The sequence below is a fragment of the Pezoporus wallicus genome, unplaced genomic scaffold (assembly GCF_028554395.1).
Source record: "Pezoporus wallicus isolate ANWC-B61680 ecotype Strahan unplaced genomic scaffold, APGP_CSIRO_Pwel_v1 contig_2012, whole genome shotgun sequence".
NCBI lineage: Eukaryota > Metazoa > Chordata > Aves > Psittaciformes > Psittacidae > Pezoporus > Pezoporus wallicus.
Window position 1 is genome coordinate 1,807,926 of NW_026639840.1, and position 15,349 is coordinate 1,823,274.

At 35.8% G+C, this 15,349-nt stretch overlaps 1 protein-coding gene across 43 annotated transcripts in view; it reads right to left on the reverse strand.

The window, feature by feature from the left end:
- Positions 1 to 233: 233 nt before the first annotated feature.
- Positions 234 to 15,349, reverse strand: part of KCNMA1 (potassium calcium-activated channel subfamily M alpha 1) — a 483,481-nt gene continuing 468,365 nt past the window's right edge. For 17 of the 43 annotated variants that reach the window (XM_057416305.1, XM_057416302.1, XM_057416303.1 and 14 more), the window contains 5 exons: positions 13,125 to 13,319; positions 11,520 to 11,638; positions 9,529 to 9,753; positions 7,470 to 7,498; positions 234 to 1,693 (listed from right to left, as the gene is read on the reverse strand). In XM_057416305.1, coding sequence (XP_057272288.1) covers positions 1,539 to 1,693; positions 7,470 to 7,498; positions 9,529 to 9,753; positions 11,520 to 11,638; positions 13,125 to 13,319 — 723 coding nt within the window. In that variant the 3' untranslated portion in view covers positions 234 to 1,538. Of the gene's footprint in view, positions 1,694 to 7,469; positions 7,499 to 9,483; positions 9,754 to 11,519; positions 11,639 to 13,124; positions 13,320 to 15,349 lie in introns of those variants that run through there. The other 26 variants (XM_057416299.1, XM_057416294.1, XM_057416310.1 and 23 more) reach the window with 4 other exon arrangements.

Here is a 15,349-nt window from a genome sequence, read left to right on the forward strand (position 1 = left end):
TGCTTGGGTGGATAGATACTGCAGCACAGATATGAAACATCATATTTTTGTCTGATGGCTATAAAGCTTGTTGACAACTTTGTGAAACTGCTGACACAAAAGGCACCCATCAAAGGCCTTTTGTAGGTTATCATAATAAATACATTCATTAACTTTATTTTGATTTGGTTATTACTGTACTTTACTTTATGTGTGGTGTCCCAGCAAAGGAAAAAAAAAAAATAAAAAAAACAAACACAAATTCTAAAATAAGAAGTTACTTGGTTCAGGAATTAACTGGGAACAGCATGTTGTGACATTAGAGAGCTGAGGCTAAACCAATTTTTAATCTTCAGCTGAACTCACCAAAAGGAGATTCAGTGTGCCTTTTACCAAGGTATGAGCTATCACCAAAGTGCAAAGATCTGTAGATAAACATTTATACATATCAGGAAGAATCTGAACCAATTAAATAATCATAATCTATGCAAGGCCAGCTGCACTTCTGAAGTAAGCAAGCAGCAAAAGATAGTAGATGTGAAGGTTTATAACTTATGATTTCATGTGCTATTTATACACTCTGGTTTAAAGCACTGTAATGCATGGCAAAAGAAGAGGAAATGCCAAGCCTGACTTCTGGAAATTAGCAGCTGCTGCTGGCTAATGGGAAGTGGAGTGGAATTGCCAGATTTGCCATTTATAGAAAGTGCTGCCTATGAACACATGATCTATATGGCACTCAGTTTAGAGTAGTGATTTTTACTAAGCTTGTGTTGCAGGAAGTTACTGAGGATGCTGGGTTTCTGTCTGTGTATGTGGACATGAAGTGTGGGAGCGGGGCACAGTGTGTCTGTGTGGGGTTATTGAACCTTAACATAACTGGCAATTAAGAGCTGTACATGATAATGAAACAAAGAATATTTCAGAATGTTACATGTACAAAAATATGACTTTCAACTTTGAAAATAAATAAGTTCAGTTTATTAAGAGCTGGTGTCAATGCTGAACAAAATACACATCCTCCAGTAAAGAAACATTTTGGTGAACTGGTTTTTCTTTTTTTTTCTTTTTTTTTTTTTTTTTTGATTTACTAAAATACAAGTTGGACCTTTTTTTTTTCTTCTTGTAAATATATCATTTGTCTCCCTTAATTACATGTCCTTATAACTGTGGCCATCATTCTCCTTTAAGCCAAAGATTGAGGTTTGTTTTTTTTTGAATTCTTAGGAGTCTGGCCACATATGCAGGTTTTTATAAGGGAATATACTTGACGATGAAAAAAAAGAAAAATATATTTTTTCTAATAAATAAAAATAATTTAAAATGCTAGAGGCTATACATGACTAGTTTTGATTATGTTCATTTATAAATGAAATAGTTTCCAAAATACGTGGAAGCAATATTAAAGGCAGACAAACAATCATCTGTCTACTTTTTATTTTCCCGTTAAGCTTGCCCTTCTTCTCCATCAGTTATTCAGCATGTAAGAGGAATAAATGTCACATCACCATTCATGAAGTTTGTCAGGCTTTAAAAAAATAGTTCTGTCCTCGAAGGAGTCAACATTCATCTTCAACTTCTCTGATTGGTGGTATCAAGCTGCTTGTCGATTTATATTGATTGATCTGATTGGCCATGTGAGTGCTCATGGGCTTGATTTGAATGTTTCTGGGATAGGCATTATCCGGCTCATCTGTAAACCATTTCTTTTCTGCTAAGGAGCAAAACGGGTAGAGACAGAATAAGGAGGGAAAATGAGAGTTTTAGTTAGTGACACACATAAACACATAAACATTTGAAAAACAAAAAAAGGAGGGGGAGCAGTCAGTAAAGTTTACAGAGAAAAGGTGATCATTAGAAGGTGACTGTGACTAATTGCAGTGCATTAGATTAATACCTCTGAAAATGCTTTTTATGAAATAATGACATGTTTGCAGATTTAATAGTAGAAGCTAAAGAAAACTTCAATATGATAGTTTGTTTGTTGAATGTAAGAGAGCTTTCATTTTTTATGCTCAGGTGAACATCCTCTGATTCATTTATTGAAAAAATGATACAAATAAAGGGCTAAACTAAGAAGCCAGCCAACTAAGGGGAATGCAGAAAAAAGCATGTGGGTCCATATACAGAGGAACACCTGAAGAGTCAGAGGCTACTCTGAACCATTTCAGCCTTGGGGTGGCCACTACCCTGGCTCAGAAATCGTTCAGGAGAATGTAAAGAATCTCCTGTGAAAGTTGGTCCCAGAATAAATAGGGCTTGCATTCATGCTGCCCAATGGCAGCCTTCCTGCATGGGATGATCATTACATTGCGACTTAGCAACCTGGCTGCTTGGGCACTGCTGAAATCTCCTGTTTGTGAAGTGGTATGGAGCACACCTGATGCTATAGATGAGGGGCTCAAGAGTAATCCTGAATGGGTTGGTTACAATACATGACAGCAAGGCAGAGGAAGTAAGATCTTAAAGGAAGATTGGAGAGGAAGCTGTTCCTTTTATAGCTTTGGGCAGTGTCTTTTTCCATGAACATAGGAAGAATTTTATGGGACTGATTGAAGATGGGCTGTGAACAAAGTGGGAATGAGTGAGGATGCTGAGAGGCTGTGGCACTGCAGCCATTTCCTAGCTGCTTATCATTGTGACCACTATATTGTGTTCATATGCAGATCTGGACAAAAAACTTCATAAAATTTACAAATGAAAAAAAATTAAAATAATTTTCTTAAACCCTTTAAAGAACAATTGGTGCTGTCATTTCTTAATTACAGTTGGGAAACTTTACAAGATAGCACTATTCAGAATTAGAGAGTCTAGGTCTCAGGGCAGCTTATGGCCATTAGGTACTCGTGCTTTGACAAGCATTTGTGAACAGGGGTCTCCATTCTCACTCTCCTTCCCCATATTCCAGAGGCAAGTGGGCAGCAATGGTTCTGCAGGTGGGATTCTACAGCCGGTGCGTTTTCATTATCACATGCAAGGCTTATCACATCAGAGCTGCTGCTCTTACATGTATGCACTACTACTCATGTATGCACCACTTACATGTATGCACTACTACTAGTGCACTACCCAATGGGGGATCCAGAATGTTTCATAAGCTTCAGTGTCTCACATACATAATAAAACCTGCTGCTTTTGCTGACCCCTGAAATGCAGCTGTATCTCGGCTAGAATCTGGGCAGGAGTAGAAGCAGTGCTCTTTTAAAATAAATAAATGAGTAAAACTAAGCAGAGTAAAATCTACCTTGGAAACCCAAGGATCAAGCACAAAAGCTCAGGAGGTGAAGCCAAGAATAGAAACTGGAAGACTAGGAAGAATAAAGGACAAATATCCTGGCATAAATGCACAAAAAGAAGCAACTAGCTTTAAAGTTAGGGCCTCTAAACAAGTGTATTGATTTCCAGAATTCCTTAACTTCTCAGTAATTTTTGTGCATATGAAATTTAACTTATACCTGATATGGATTTTAAGCATCTACATATAACACCCTCACTTCCCAACAACAAATCCCAAACTTGTGGGTGTTTAATACATCTTTTATATTTTTCAATATATATTTGTTACCTGTGCTTATAAATCTTTTTTAAAAAATTTAAGAACTTTTTAAAAATTTTGAATTGAAAAAAAAAATTGTATTAATTTTTAGTGGCTTATTACTGAAATAAAACTACTGTATTATTTTTCTTGTGATTTTCTAAAATGTATTTTACATCCCACTCATTTACAATCAGGCTAAATATTAAAGTTACCTGAGTCTGAACAATATTCAGCCTCCTATCTCCCTCTCTCTCTCTCAGTCTCCTTTACCTATTATAATTAAGTTCCCTTTGATTTGAACAGATTGGACGATAGGAATTCATAATGTTACATCCTGCACACTGAAGCTAACTGATTAAGTGCTTTAAATTATTCTTCCTGACAGAATGATAAAGTTACAATCTGTTCAGCGATGATCTACAGCTTGCCAGACTCCTACTGCTTCTTTCTACATTCATTTATCTTTTTGTCAAGCAGCTAAAAAAAAAAAAAAAAAGCAAAAAAAAAGCAGCGCCTCAATTCCATAGATCTTTTAAAGTAATCAGAACATCTGAATTATTAATGAGACTTTAAGGGAATGGTTCCTGATAGGGGCTGGTTTAAGAAAGGTTGTAGGGAAAAAAAATAATCCGTGAATGTGTACACATCAAAATAATTTCAGCTCCTTTTAAAAAATCATTTAGTTCAAGTGTGACACATGAGCCATTATGCATTTGAGGAAACCAATTTTATGTGATCTACGATTAAACTAACCTTTCAGAGAGGTGTAAAGTGTGATGGTTATCATGTTTTTAAAGCCCTGCAAGATCATATAAACAATTTCAAACTAACAGTTTTCTAATGTTTTGTGTTTAAAATGGTTTTGAGGCAAGTTAAGCACTGTGAACTTTTATCTCTACCTTTTTTCTTTTAACATATGGTGCACAAACTTTCCTTACAAACAGAACTTGGTGCAAGTTAATTCAATCTTATAACAAGAAAGGGAGAACTGTGTGAGTGTTAAGGATCAGAACTGCCCCCTGTTTCTCAGCAGCCAGTGTAAAAGCACTTCCATCTTCCCTGTTTTCCCTGCAATTTTCAAAACAAGGCAATTATGCATATGTTAATCTTTACAATGAAACTCATATCCAGGGAGCTGATCTTTAAAAAGACACCATTAGGTCTCTATGCCTTTACCTGGGAAGTAATACAGACAAATAATAAATGCAGAAACTGGTAGATTCAAATTTCTTTTGGTGGTTGAGTTTTGGGTTTTTTTTGTTTTTTTTTTTGTTTTGTTGTTGTTTTGGTTTGGGTTTTTTGGTTTTTTTTTAACAGTGCTGAAACCTTGATCCAGGCATTAGCATCTCCAGCATCAAATGCTTGGACCCAGCTGACCTCTACACTTACCTTTGAAATGTGAGTCTGACACTCCTCATCTTTACTCTTGGTCACTAAGATATTCTCCTGCCATTTACTAAATGTCCTTCATGAATCCCTTACAGACTTCTCGGTCTTTTTTCTTATGTTCACAGTCTGACTTTGACATGTCTTCCAAAGTCTTTGGATGGACTTCTGTATATCTTAAACAAACTCCCTACTCTTTCCTTTAAATCAGTTCAGAAAACTCTTTTTAATTCTGTAAATATTGTTATATTCACCAACTTTTTTTTTTTTTTTCTCTGTCATGTTCAGTCTGTTTCTCTCCCTTTTAGCATACATGCATATGGATCCTTACCAGATAAGTTTCTACATTATAGTGAGAATAGGCATAGTATCTGGTGGGTGTGGTTTTGACAGCATCATCAGAAAGATGTTGGAACAGCTAAGTAACAATGTATCACAAAGCAGAAAACATTTACTTTCCTCTCAAACACCTCTGTTTGCAATAAGCTATCAGCATCCCAGTATGGCCATGAAAGCGCTAAAGGCTTCAAGCTTTTATTACACTTACACAATTAGCATCTTGTGTAAGACTGTTCCCTGCAGCATAAAAAGATATAAATAAATTAAAATGATCAAAATACAGCCTTCTTTAAGTTGCATAAGACTCTAGCAATTCTTTCCAACAGATCTGCTGTTTTGCTGCTTTAAAATTTCTATCACAATTCTGGACCAAGTAATCACATTTTAATACATGTCACTGTGAAACACCCTCTCTTTGAGCAGAGGTGAAGAAAGTACTAGCTAAACATGCCACAAGGATTTTACTAAATCTGTATTCTCACCATAATCCCGGTTTACCTTACAATTGTTTTAAGCATGCATTTTTTTCTTTTGTGACACTTGCACTTGCAAATGAGTCTATATGTGTTTGTGTGCCTCCCCCTCTCCACATAGGTAGCTTGTTTAGGCTAAGCTGAAAATTCTCCTATGCAATTTCTTCCTGTATGAGAAAAAAGTAATGAGAGTTTCTCCACCACCCGCTCAGCAATTCTTTGTTGCTAGATGTGTATTTTATGTGTAGCAGGCAGTAAGGAATTTGCAGGGAAAGAGAGAAGAAACTATCCTAACTTTCTGTGAAGGTCTTTATTTTGCTCCAAGGCAACTAAATTTTGGGGACAAACATGCTATTTTTGACTTGCTCTTGGTGATTCTTTTTTTTATTATTTTTTTAGACTAGCAAAATTCTTATTTTTAATAATGGAAATTTCACTGGAAAATGCCTGATTCTGCCACTTTAGGCCAGTGGCAACCCATGCCAAGAACCTTAAGTCTTTCTAGATAGAGTTTTGTGTCAACACTCAGATCAAAAAGTTACTAAGAACCTAGTTTCTATTGTGAAAACCATGCCAGGACTACCGTAAGTAGCAGTGCCTCCTTTCAAAGCCTTAAAATATTACCTCTTGATGCTGCTTTTACACTTTCAAAAACTAACAAGGGTAGTTACTAGGAATGTTTGACTTGAGATAGGTTTCTGAACAAATTGGAGATTTCCTGTGACTTTTTAATATTTAAAAAAAAATTATAACATAGCTGATTGATTCTTCATAACATATATGATTCTTCTACTTGTAATATCCAACCTCCCAATTTCATTAGTATACCCATATCAGGAAATCTTCATCACAGTAATTAACTATTTGATCAATTTAATGTAGTTAGCAGTGAAATTGCACATCGTATAACTAAAAGTGAAATTGCACATTGTATAACTAAAAAGTTATACAGTTGCACATTGTATAACTAAGAATTCTGACTTTAGGGCAGAAGACAGGAGAATCAGAATTTAACATGATTTTAAGAATCAAGATTTGCATCCATATTACATATCCCCCTTCTGTTGCTTTCAAAGTAGACAAGTTGCTTCTGTAATGTGCACTGTTAATATTTTTTCTGTTTGAGCTGCACAGTTATAGAAATACTATTTATTTGGATAAAATCATTACATAGTGTGTGACAAGTGGCTTCATATTAACACCCTTCCTCCTTCTGCTAAATGGAAAACAGATAAAACATTAATGGAAAAGCATTTTGGTGTCAAAGCCATTAACATTCTTCCAAAATGCATAACTGCTCTTGACTATCTTCAGTCAATATTGCCAACATAAAAAGATGCTCATGAACGTACACGGGGGACAGGGGAGTAAAGAGGGAAGGGAGGAAAGGAATTGGAATGAGGAATGGGAAATAAAAGTAATGTCTGTATGAGGGTAGGCATCTTCATTGAGCAGGAACCTGGGTGTTCACAAAAGGACACGTGCAATTAGAAAGGCAAGCAGATGAGAGGATAAAAAAATAAAACAGGGTTGAGCAACAGCAGCAGCAGCAGCAGCCAGTTTCACTTCTGTTTTGGAGGGAAAAAAAGAGCAAAAGAAAACCAACAAAACAAACAAACAAACAAACAAACCAATAACTGAATAAAGTTTGTAATTTTTTTTTTTTTTTAATTTCACAAGTTTTCACAAGGACAAAGTTATAGAAGGAAACCCACAGCAGTTGCTAGGTCATGCAGAACCATTAATTGTCATACCTTGGCCCATTCTATTCATCCTTGTTGCACTTTAGAAAAAGAAGTAAGCTATGTAAGTTTTACAATGCTTTTAAACTGTCATATTTCCTGTTGAGCACTTTAACTGGCACATCCTTGTAGTAATAAATATTCTTAGGGCAAAACATGATAACTTTCTTTGAGAAAAGAAATACATGAATTTGTCTTTAGTGTGAAGAGCAACTGTAGTGACTCATTTGTGGGGGAGCATCCATAATTTGCAATGTAGTTTATTGATAGGACATACAGCTGCATTTGAATGCACATACACATATGTACTGTATTCCAATCATTATGCTTAACACTGCACAGTGATACTCTCTGCAGCCCACTTAATATGGTTCCAGGTTTTGTCAGTAAAAGTGCTTGGCTTCATTGTCAATTCACACAGCAAGCAAATCTTCAGAATTATCATGCTTGGGAAGGGAAGGGTAGAAAACAACACTAACCATAAAAGCACCTTGTCTGGGTTGCAGTTAAAATGCTAATCATTCCCACATCCAAGTATTTATTCCCTGTCTGCATGCTTTCTTGCTGGGTAGCCAGGGAAGGTGGCACGCATTTGTTGCCTCCCTACGCTGGGAAACTCTTCATACCAGCTAGATGTAGTTCTATATTTCAGAAGGTTGGCATTTGAAATTCAAAAACCAAGCTTGAAGTATCATTTCTATGATTATCTAGAACAGGTTCCTGTTCACTACTGTATTTAATTCCCTGCCAGTTTTTGTTTGTCTAGGTGTTTCATTGCTGAGAATCTGCAAGAACCAAATTCTAGCAAGTGTCTAGAACATGATGCCTCAGCACAGTGAATATTTCCACCCCAGCCCGCTTGCTTTGCTAGGGCACAGCGATTTTTTTCGTAAATGGGAAATACCTTAAAGGCACTCAGTTGTCTTCCCCTGTCTTCCTCCGTACTGGCATGCACCTGTTGAAAAGACCTAGCTAGAATACGGAGCAGGATTTCTAGAGTTTCTTCACATATTAGGACTCTTGTTGGAAGATTTATACTACTATTCTCTTGGAAAAGTTAAACTACCATCTGGGGAAAGGAACTAAGTCACTTGAGATCTGATACTTAAGCATAGAAAAATGCTTGCTCTTTTCTGAACATTATTTATTCTGTACATAAGGTGACTAATTCACCTTTTAAAGACGTAAAAGTCCCAGGAAGGCAGTTTTTAATGACTTACATCCAATATTTATGATACATATGGCTTTTTATCCCAAATGTCAAAAGTGAAAGAAAATATAGCTATTCATGTGGCAGTATAAATAGACAGAATAATAATTTAATATGCAATTAGATTCTTTCTAAACTTAAATTAAACCACCGGAGTTTTATAAGTCCATGCCCAGACAATTTCAGTGTTAAAGGGAAAAGACTCTATCTCCAAAAGGCTACTATTTTAGAGAAAGTCCTTAAATAAGCAGGAAAGTCCCTGATGTTGCTTTGGTATAAAGCAGGTGTGTAGCAATTATCTATACAAGTGTAAGCCCTATACAATATAAGCTTTAAGAGTGAAAAATCAGTAGGGATTTTTCTTTCCCCAATGGGTTAGTTTTATAAGCTTCAAATAAATCTAGCAACTCCTGTAAATATGAATATAAAAAAACCTACTGAAACATACATCAACACTTCTGCACTAAATTACTTTCTTTGTGTGACTCGGACATCAAGAGCAAGTGTTCATGTTAAATACACTCTATTTTCTCATATGTAGAGTAACTGCAGTGAGTTATTTATGTTTTCAGTGTGCCTATGGGTTTAGAATTTTTTTCTCCCCTAGCATCATAAATAACTTTTGGTCCGTCTGCTTTGTTGCTGTTGTGCTTAAGGGTTTTATGGTGGTGAAATAAAAATGACAATCACATGCACACTGTCATACGTATGCAAAGTATGTGTACAAAAAGGGGAGAACTCCATGGGAAAATGGGGAACATTACTGCTGGAAACATTAACTGGGGAGAATGGGTGGTGAATGCAAGTTTCACACACAGTGGGAGCAGGTACACGTATCAAAGTCTATCTTCCTGCACATACTTCTGTTTTTCCCGTGAGTCCCTGGTCTTGGTGCGATTCTGTCGGTTTGCTGTTGATGGGATGGAGTGAACTGATGAGCTCTTCTTGCTGGAAGAATAGGAGGAATGGGAGGAATGAGAAAGACTGGCCCGAGACTGGCCAGCATTGTGGTCAAATTGCATCAAACAGAAGATCAAGTCTGTCGGCACAAGCTCAAATTCATATGGCGGGTTTGTGATAACGTAACTGTAAAGAAAGGAAGAAAGAGAAAAAGAAAGAAAAAAAAAAGAGATAAAACTCATTTAGATTTGTACTAAAAAAAAAATTCTTCTAAAGTTATCTCATGAACATTTACCCAGATTTTTGCATTTGTTTCCTTCAGTGAGTACCTAATTTCAGTTCACACAATACTCATTATTATTTAGAACCTTCTTATGCCAAATATCTCTTTTTGTATGCTTTCTGTTGCACAGACATACTGCCTAAGATATTCTTTCTTCAGGTGAATCATGTCATGATTTGTCAGAGAAGACACCATACAAATCATGTTCCTTTCACTAGTTGCACCATAATCCAATGACTGTAGCAAACAGATTTACATATAGACAAACCAGTAACATATCCACCAGCAACGGTATTTAAAAGAACAGCTGAAAGCCAGGGACGCAGTTATATTTAAATACATATTTACTAGTTATTTAAAAAATAAATACTGCCATTAGAGCAAAGGATATAATTATTTGTTTGGATTGTGACTGTACATAAAACAAATTAAGTAAAATATATCAGAAAATTTGCGGTAAGCTTAATTTTGTTCATTCATTCAACATGTACATTCATGACCTCAAAAGCACTTATTAAGAGAAATCTACACATCCAAGAATCTAGCATTGTTAAGTATTGCCAAGCCTCAAATAAAAAACATCTATTTCAAGACTCCCCACCTCCAACTAACTCCCTTTGAGGGTAAGAAGGGCTTATGGACCCTGCTGCTAAATTTTTTCATGCATGTGAAAAACATATTTGAGTAAGCCAGTGGGCATTTTCTGTCCCAGCAAGAAATGAGTAAAAATTGATCACAAAGCTCACAACTTCTCTTCAAATTAATTCAGTGCTGGTAAGAAATCTGCTTAGCTGCCTCAGGGACAGAAGTCACTTATTAATCCAACAAATAATCCCAACTATAGCAAGTAGAGTGTAAATCTAACCTGAAAATAATTTTTTCTACCCAATTTGTCCAAATCCTTACAGAAGAAACTGAACTGGTAGGCTGCAGGGTTGTTTATTGCCATGTTCACCCCATAATTATGCTTTTTGTAGAGAATGAAACAGCAACAGATGGTAGATTTGCAATAGTTCTGGTATGGGTCTGCTGTGTATTTCTAGGGGGAACTTAATTAAGACACATTTCAAGTAAGCTGCTAAACAGCCTCCAGTCTGAAAGATGCAAATGTGTCTGCTCTATTAAAAGCACTGAGGTCAGCCTTGGTGCTACCGAAGTGAAAATACAGCCTAGCAAGAGAAAGGTTTCCATTTACTGGAAGAAATGATGATCAGATACAGATAGTACCAAGGGGAAACACATGGGAGTATTGTTTGAGCATACAAAAAAAAGAAAGTCTAGCTACTAGAATCTAAACTATTACCCAGTAACTTACAGCTGATTAGATAAGCAAACTGAAGTCCTTTCTTTCTACGCAAGCAGTGCATAGCATCATAAATCAAACAAGACAGAGAGATAGATGTTCTGAAAATTTGCTTTAAATTTTTTTTATTAAAATTAGCTGAAAACACATGGTATGACAGCCAGCCTAAAGCTGGGTTAAGCTTAAACTGAGCTCTTAAGCTCAGCTGAGGAGTCATCATTAAGTCCTCAAAGAGTTAGCTTTTGTGGCAAAGTTATGTAAAAAATAGAGAAAGCTCGTTTTTAGATTTATTCCAGGCACTAGGATCTTCCTCACTCGAAGACTGAAGAACAGTGAAGCGGAGATGTTCTGAAAGACTAGACTTACCGTTTAGTGCATTGGCTGGGAGTGCTTAGATGTGCATCCCTTAATCGATAAATTCCAAAGCAAAGCATATTGTATGTTTTCAATGCTTTACAAAATAGATCTCCATAACAACCTCCATCCTAGGAGAAAACAAGGAGAGGAAAAAAAAGAGAACACCACTGGTTTTTTTTTTTTCATTTTTCTTCGTTAACACAATGCCAGGGAGCAAGATTTTCAGTATAAGCCTGTACAAAAAGGACAATGTATAGACAGTCTGCGGTTTGTCATTATGTCACAAATAAGGATCTTTTACTCAAAAAAAATGAGTAATCTAAAATGTTTTATTTCAAATAAGCAATGATGTAAAGTGATCATTATTTTGGAGATCCTTGGTCCATGAAATGATCGTAAATTGGGAAGAGTGAGTGGTTTGCTTTAGGCAGAAATACAAACTTTGGTACCAAGCAATGCATATTCTACAAATTACATTAAATGTGGTATTAAGATTTTTTAGTATTTTTGACCCTTTTTTTCATAGTAGCCATACTGTGATCTAGAGAAATAAATTTGATGGGGAGCACAACAGAAATTAGAGTTCTGAGGGGTTAAAAGGGAAATGTATCTCCCACTGTGAAATAATGATGAAATGTATGTCATATTTCACAGACTAAAATAATTTTATTAGAAAAAAAAATAGATTTCATAGTTTGTATATTTAAAATATTGATTCTTAAGTAGTAATAAGTGTTACTGCATTCTGCCTTCACCAATGTAGTGCAGTTGAGGCTCTGGCAAAACAGGACTTGAAGGACTGGTATTGCTTGCTTTATTTGTGAAAGCATAACACTGCTGCCCAAGTGTTCTGATGAGCTGTTAATCTCAGCTATGAATGGACTTCTACATGAACTAAAAGGCTATTTAGTTCTGTGTATACTCTTCACCCCTAATCCTTAAACTGCGATTTCCTGTCATTTCTATGAAGAAGGTCACTCTGTTCATTTTTAACAGAAACGGTGAACACAAGTTTAATTTAAGAAATATCAAATCCTGCATCACCATCAAAGTGAAGTTAGTGCTTTGGGATTTGACTCAAGATTACAAGATTTTATCCAGAAAACATTTCTACATACCTCTTTATGCCACTGTTCTCTTTTTTAAAGATGGTTTGTTTATTGGTTTGTTTTGCGTTTGGGTTTGTTTTTTTCTTTTATTTCATTTTTAGGATAATGGAGGAAATATACAAAAAATACAGGATTTTGCAAGAATGCTACTTCATCCAGAAACTCAACAAAACTCAACAAAGGTATCGATATTGTTCATGTTTACAATAGATTACTGTAGAATGGTTACATCATCTAAGTCATAAGATTCTATATGATTCTGTTCCAAGTCAGCTCATCTATTTCTAGCTGACAACTAAGAGCCACAGGATTTTCTGCAGGAAATAGCCAGGCAAGCAGTCTGGGAAGTCATATAGCTTCTCAAAAAGCATAAGAGCAAAGCTGGGCTCCATTAAATTAAATAATAGAAATTATACACTAATTAAGATAGATTCTTAATTCAGTCTGAGAGAAAACAAATAGATTGCAGACCAGCCTTGGTCCTACATTTCCCTTGTGATCTTACCCCTAGGTCTGCAAACGGCCCATCATACAAAGCCAACTGAGCAACTCGACACCTGTCCCTGTTTGCAAGTGTCTGGGGCGTGCTGTAACCTCCTCTCAATGCATTTTCCTCAGCAATCAGTGCTTCCAGCTCTGGTGTGGCTCCTCCTGTTACCAATGTCCGTATCAGTGTGAGGATATTGTCATTGAAGTATGTCTGCAGAGATAAAAGAAAGCTCTTTAAGCAAACACCATTAAAGTCACAACTGAAGACATCCAAATTACAACTTTTCTGTGTTTCTGCTGTTTAAAGTTCTTGGCTGTCTCTTCAAATAATTTTATACAGAAAGTGAAAAGACAGCAGACTCCAATTACTCTATTTTCTTCTATCCCATTAGGCTCCTATACTAGGTCCTTCCTTTTAAACACCAATTCAGGCTGATTTTTATTAAAGTACAAAAATTTGAATGATTTATGTTTCTTATAATTGGTGTTAGTAGTGATGCAATGACTGCTTTCCTTCTCATTGCCTTCATGTCTAATAATGGGCTTTAGGACATGTAATTGTAAAATTCAGACCACATTTAAAGCTTACACAGACTAGACTGCCTTTTTACTCTTGTCACCAATTCGTTGGGGAGCTGCCTTTGTGCTGCAAATGTCATTACTTATTACTGTGGCTGGACTCTAGCAGTCTAACAATGTATTGTACTAAACATCTTATTACGAGACTTGACAGTGTTCAGACATAAGCATGTATCAATTAAACATCTTGAGTTCATCCCAGATACATGTACGATGAGTCTGGGATCCTGGTGGTCCTTTTAAAAAACTCTAGGGTATAGGGTAAGTGTGGTTTATTAGGGAAGATTTACTCCACAGTGACATTTTGCCAGCATCTGTAGCATTGCTGGTCTGTCATGCAAACAATGGGTATTTTAAATATTAATTTAATGCCACATGAATGACTTTCAAGTTCACTTAAAAGTATACTGGTATAGTTAAGAGATACTCAGTTAAATATCTGCAGTGTAATGTACTGGGCAAAAAAATGCCTTTTTTTTTGGTTGTTGTTCATTCAAAAATGAACAAAAAAAGGAGGCACCATCACTTACAATGTCACTAATGTCTGTTTTCAGAAGCTTGCAAGCATGAGAGACATGTGAGAAGAAAATGGGCTCACTGTAAAGTACACAGGATTGGCATTACTGGAGTTGTGGATTCCATTATTAGATTTGTGACTTTTGTTGAATTTAGGACTTGGAACAAATGTCTGTAATCCAATCAAGTAAAAATGAATACTGATTTCTCAAACAGCACTTGTTTTCCAAAGATAATACTTTTTAAATAATACTTTTCAAATAATACTTTTCATTAAATTCATTCTTCTATCCATGTAAAGTAATTGTATTTAATACATGGGTAAACTAAGGTACAGGTTGAAATATTTTATCCTGAGATCAAAAAGCAGAACTGGCTTCCTATCCCTGTTACTTTGATATTCTTTCTTTGTATAATGAAACCAGTTCTATTGTTTACTTGAGATGACAGATAAAAAGGGTAGCAATGTTTTTCACTGTTACATTTAAGTTTCATAACTTCAAGCTTTTCTGCTTATTTACATATATGCCATTCACCTGTTGACTAACTTAAAATTGGAGGAACCTACTGGTATTTTTATACATGCCCTAAAGCAAATATTTGCATCTCATCAATGCCATTTATTTTAGATTAGCCTCGGTAAAGCACTTCATATTTTAAATACAAAGTGTAGTGTAAAGAGTTGTCTGACATCAGCAGGTGTTTGGGAAGATTCAGTTAGTCTAAAACAACAGCTAATCTCAGATCAGCTCTTCCACTTCTGAATGCACTGTGTAACAATTCAAGTGCAATACTCAAACCTTTCTTAACATATAGAAAAATCAATGTGACCCCTTGCAGGAATGTAAGTCTGGAGTGATTACATGACGTTTAACAGGAATGGCCACAGTGAGAGAGAGGACATTCAGTAATGATTGTTTATTCTTCAATTACTTCTTCCTTGGCGTCCCTGAGGTGAGAATCAGTTGCCTTCTTTGACAAGGCACTGTCACTGCACTATGCTTTTCCAACATGGAAGTACTCAGAATTAAAAACAATACTGGCATTAAACTTAGTCTCTTTTCTTAATCTTTGTCAGCATATGCTATATACCACTCAGAACTAAAATAATTAGCACAATTCCTTTGCTCCTGCACTTAGGCAGTA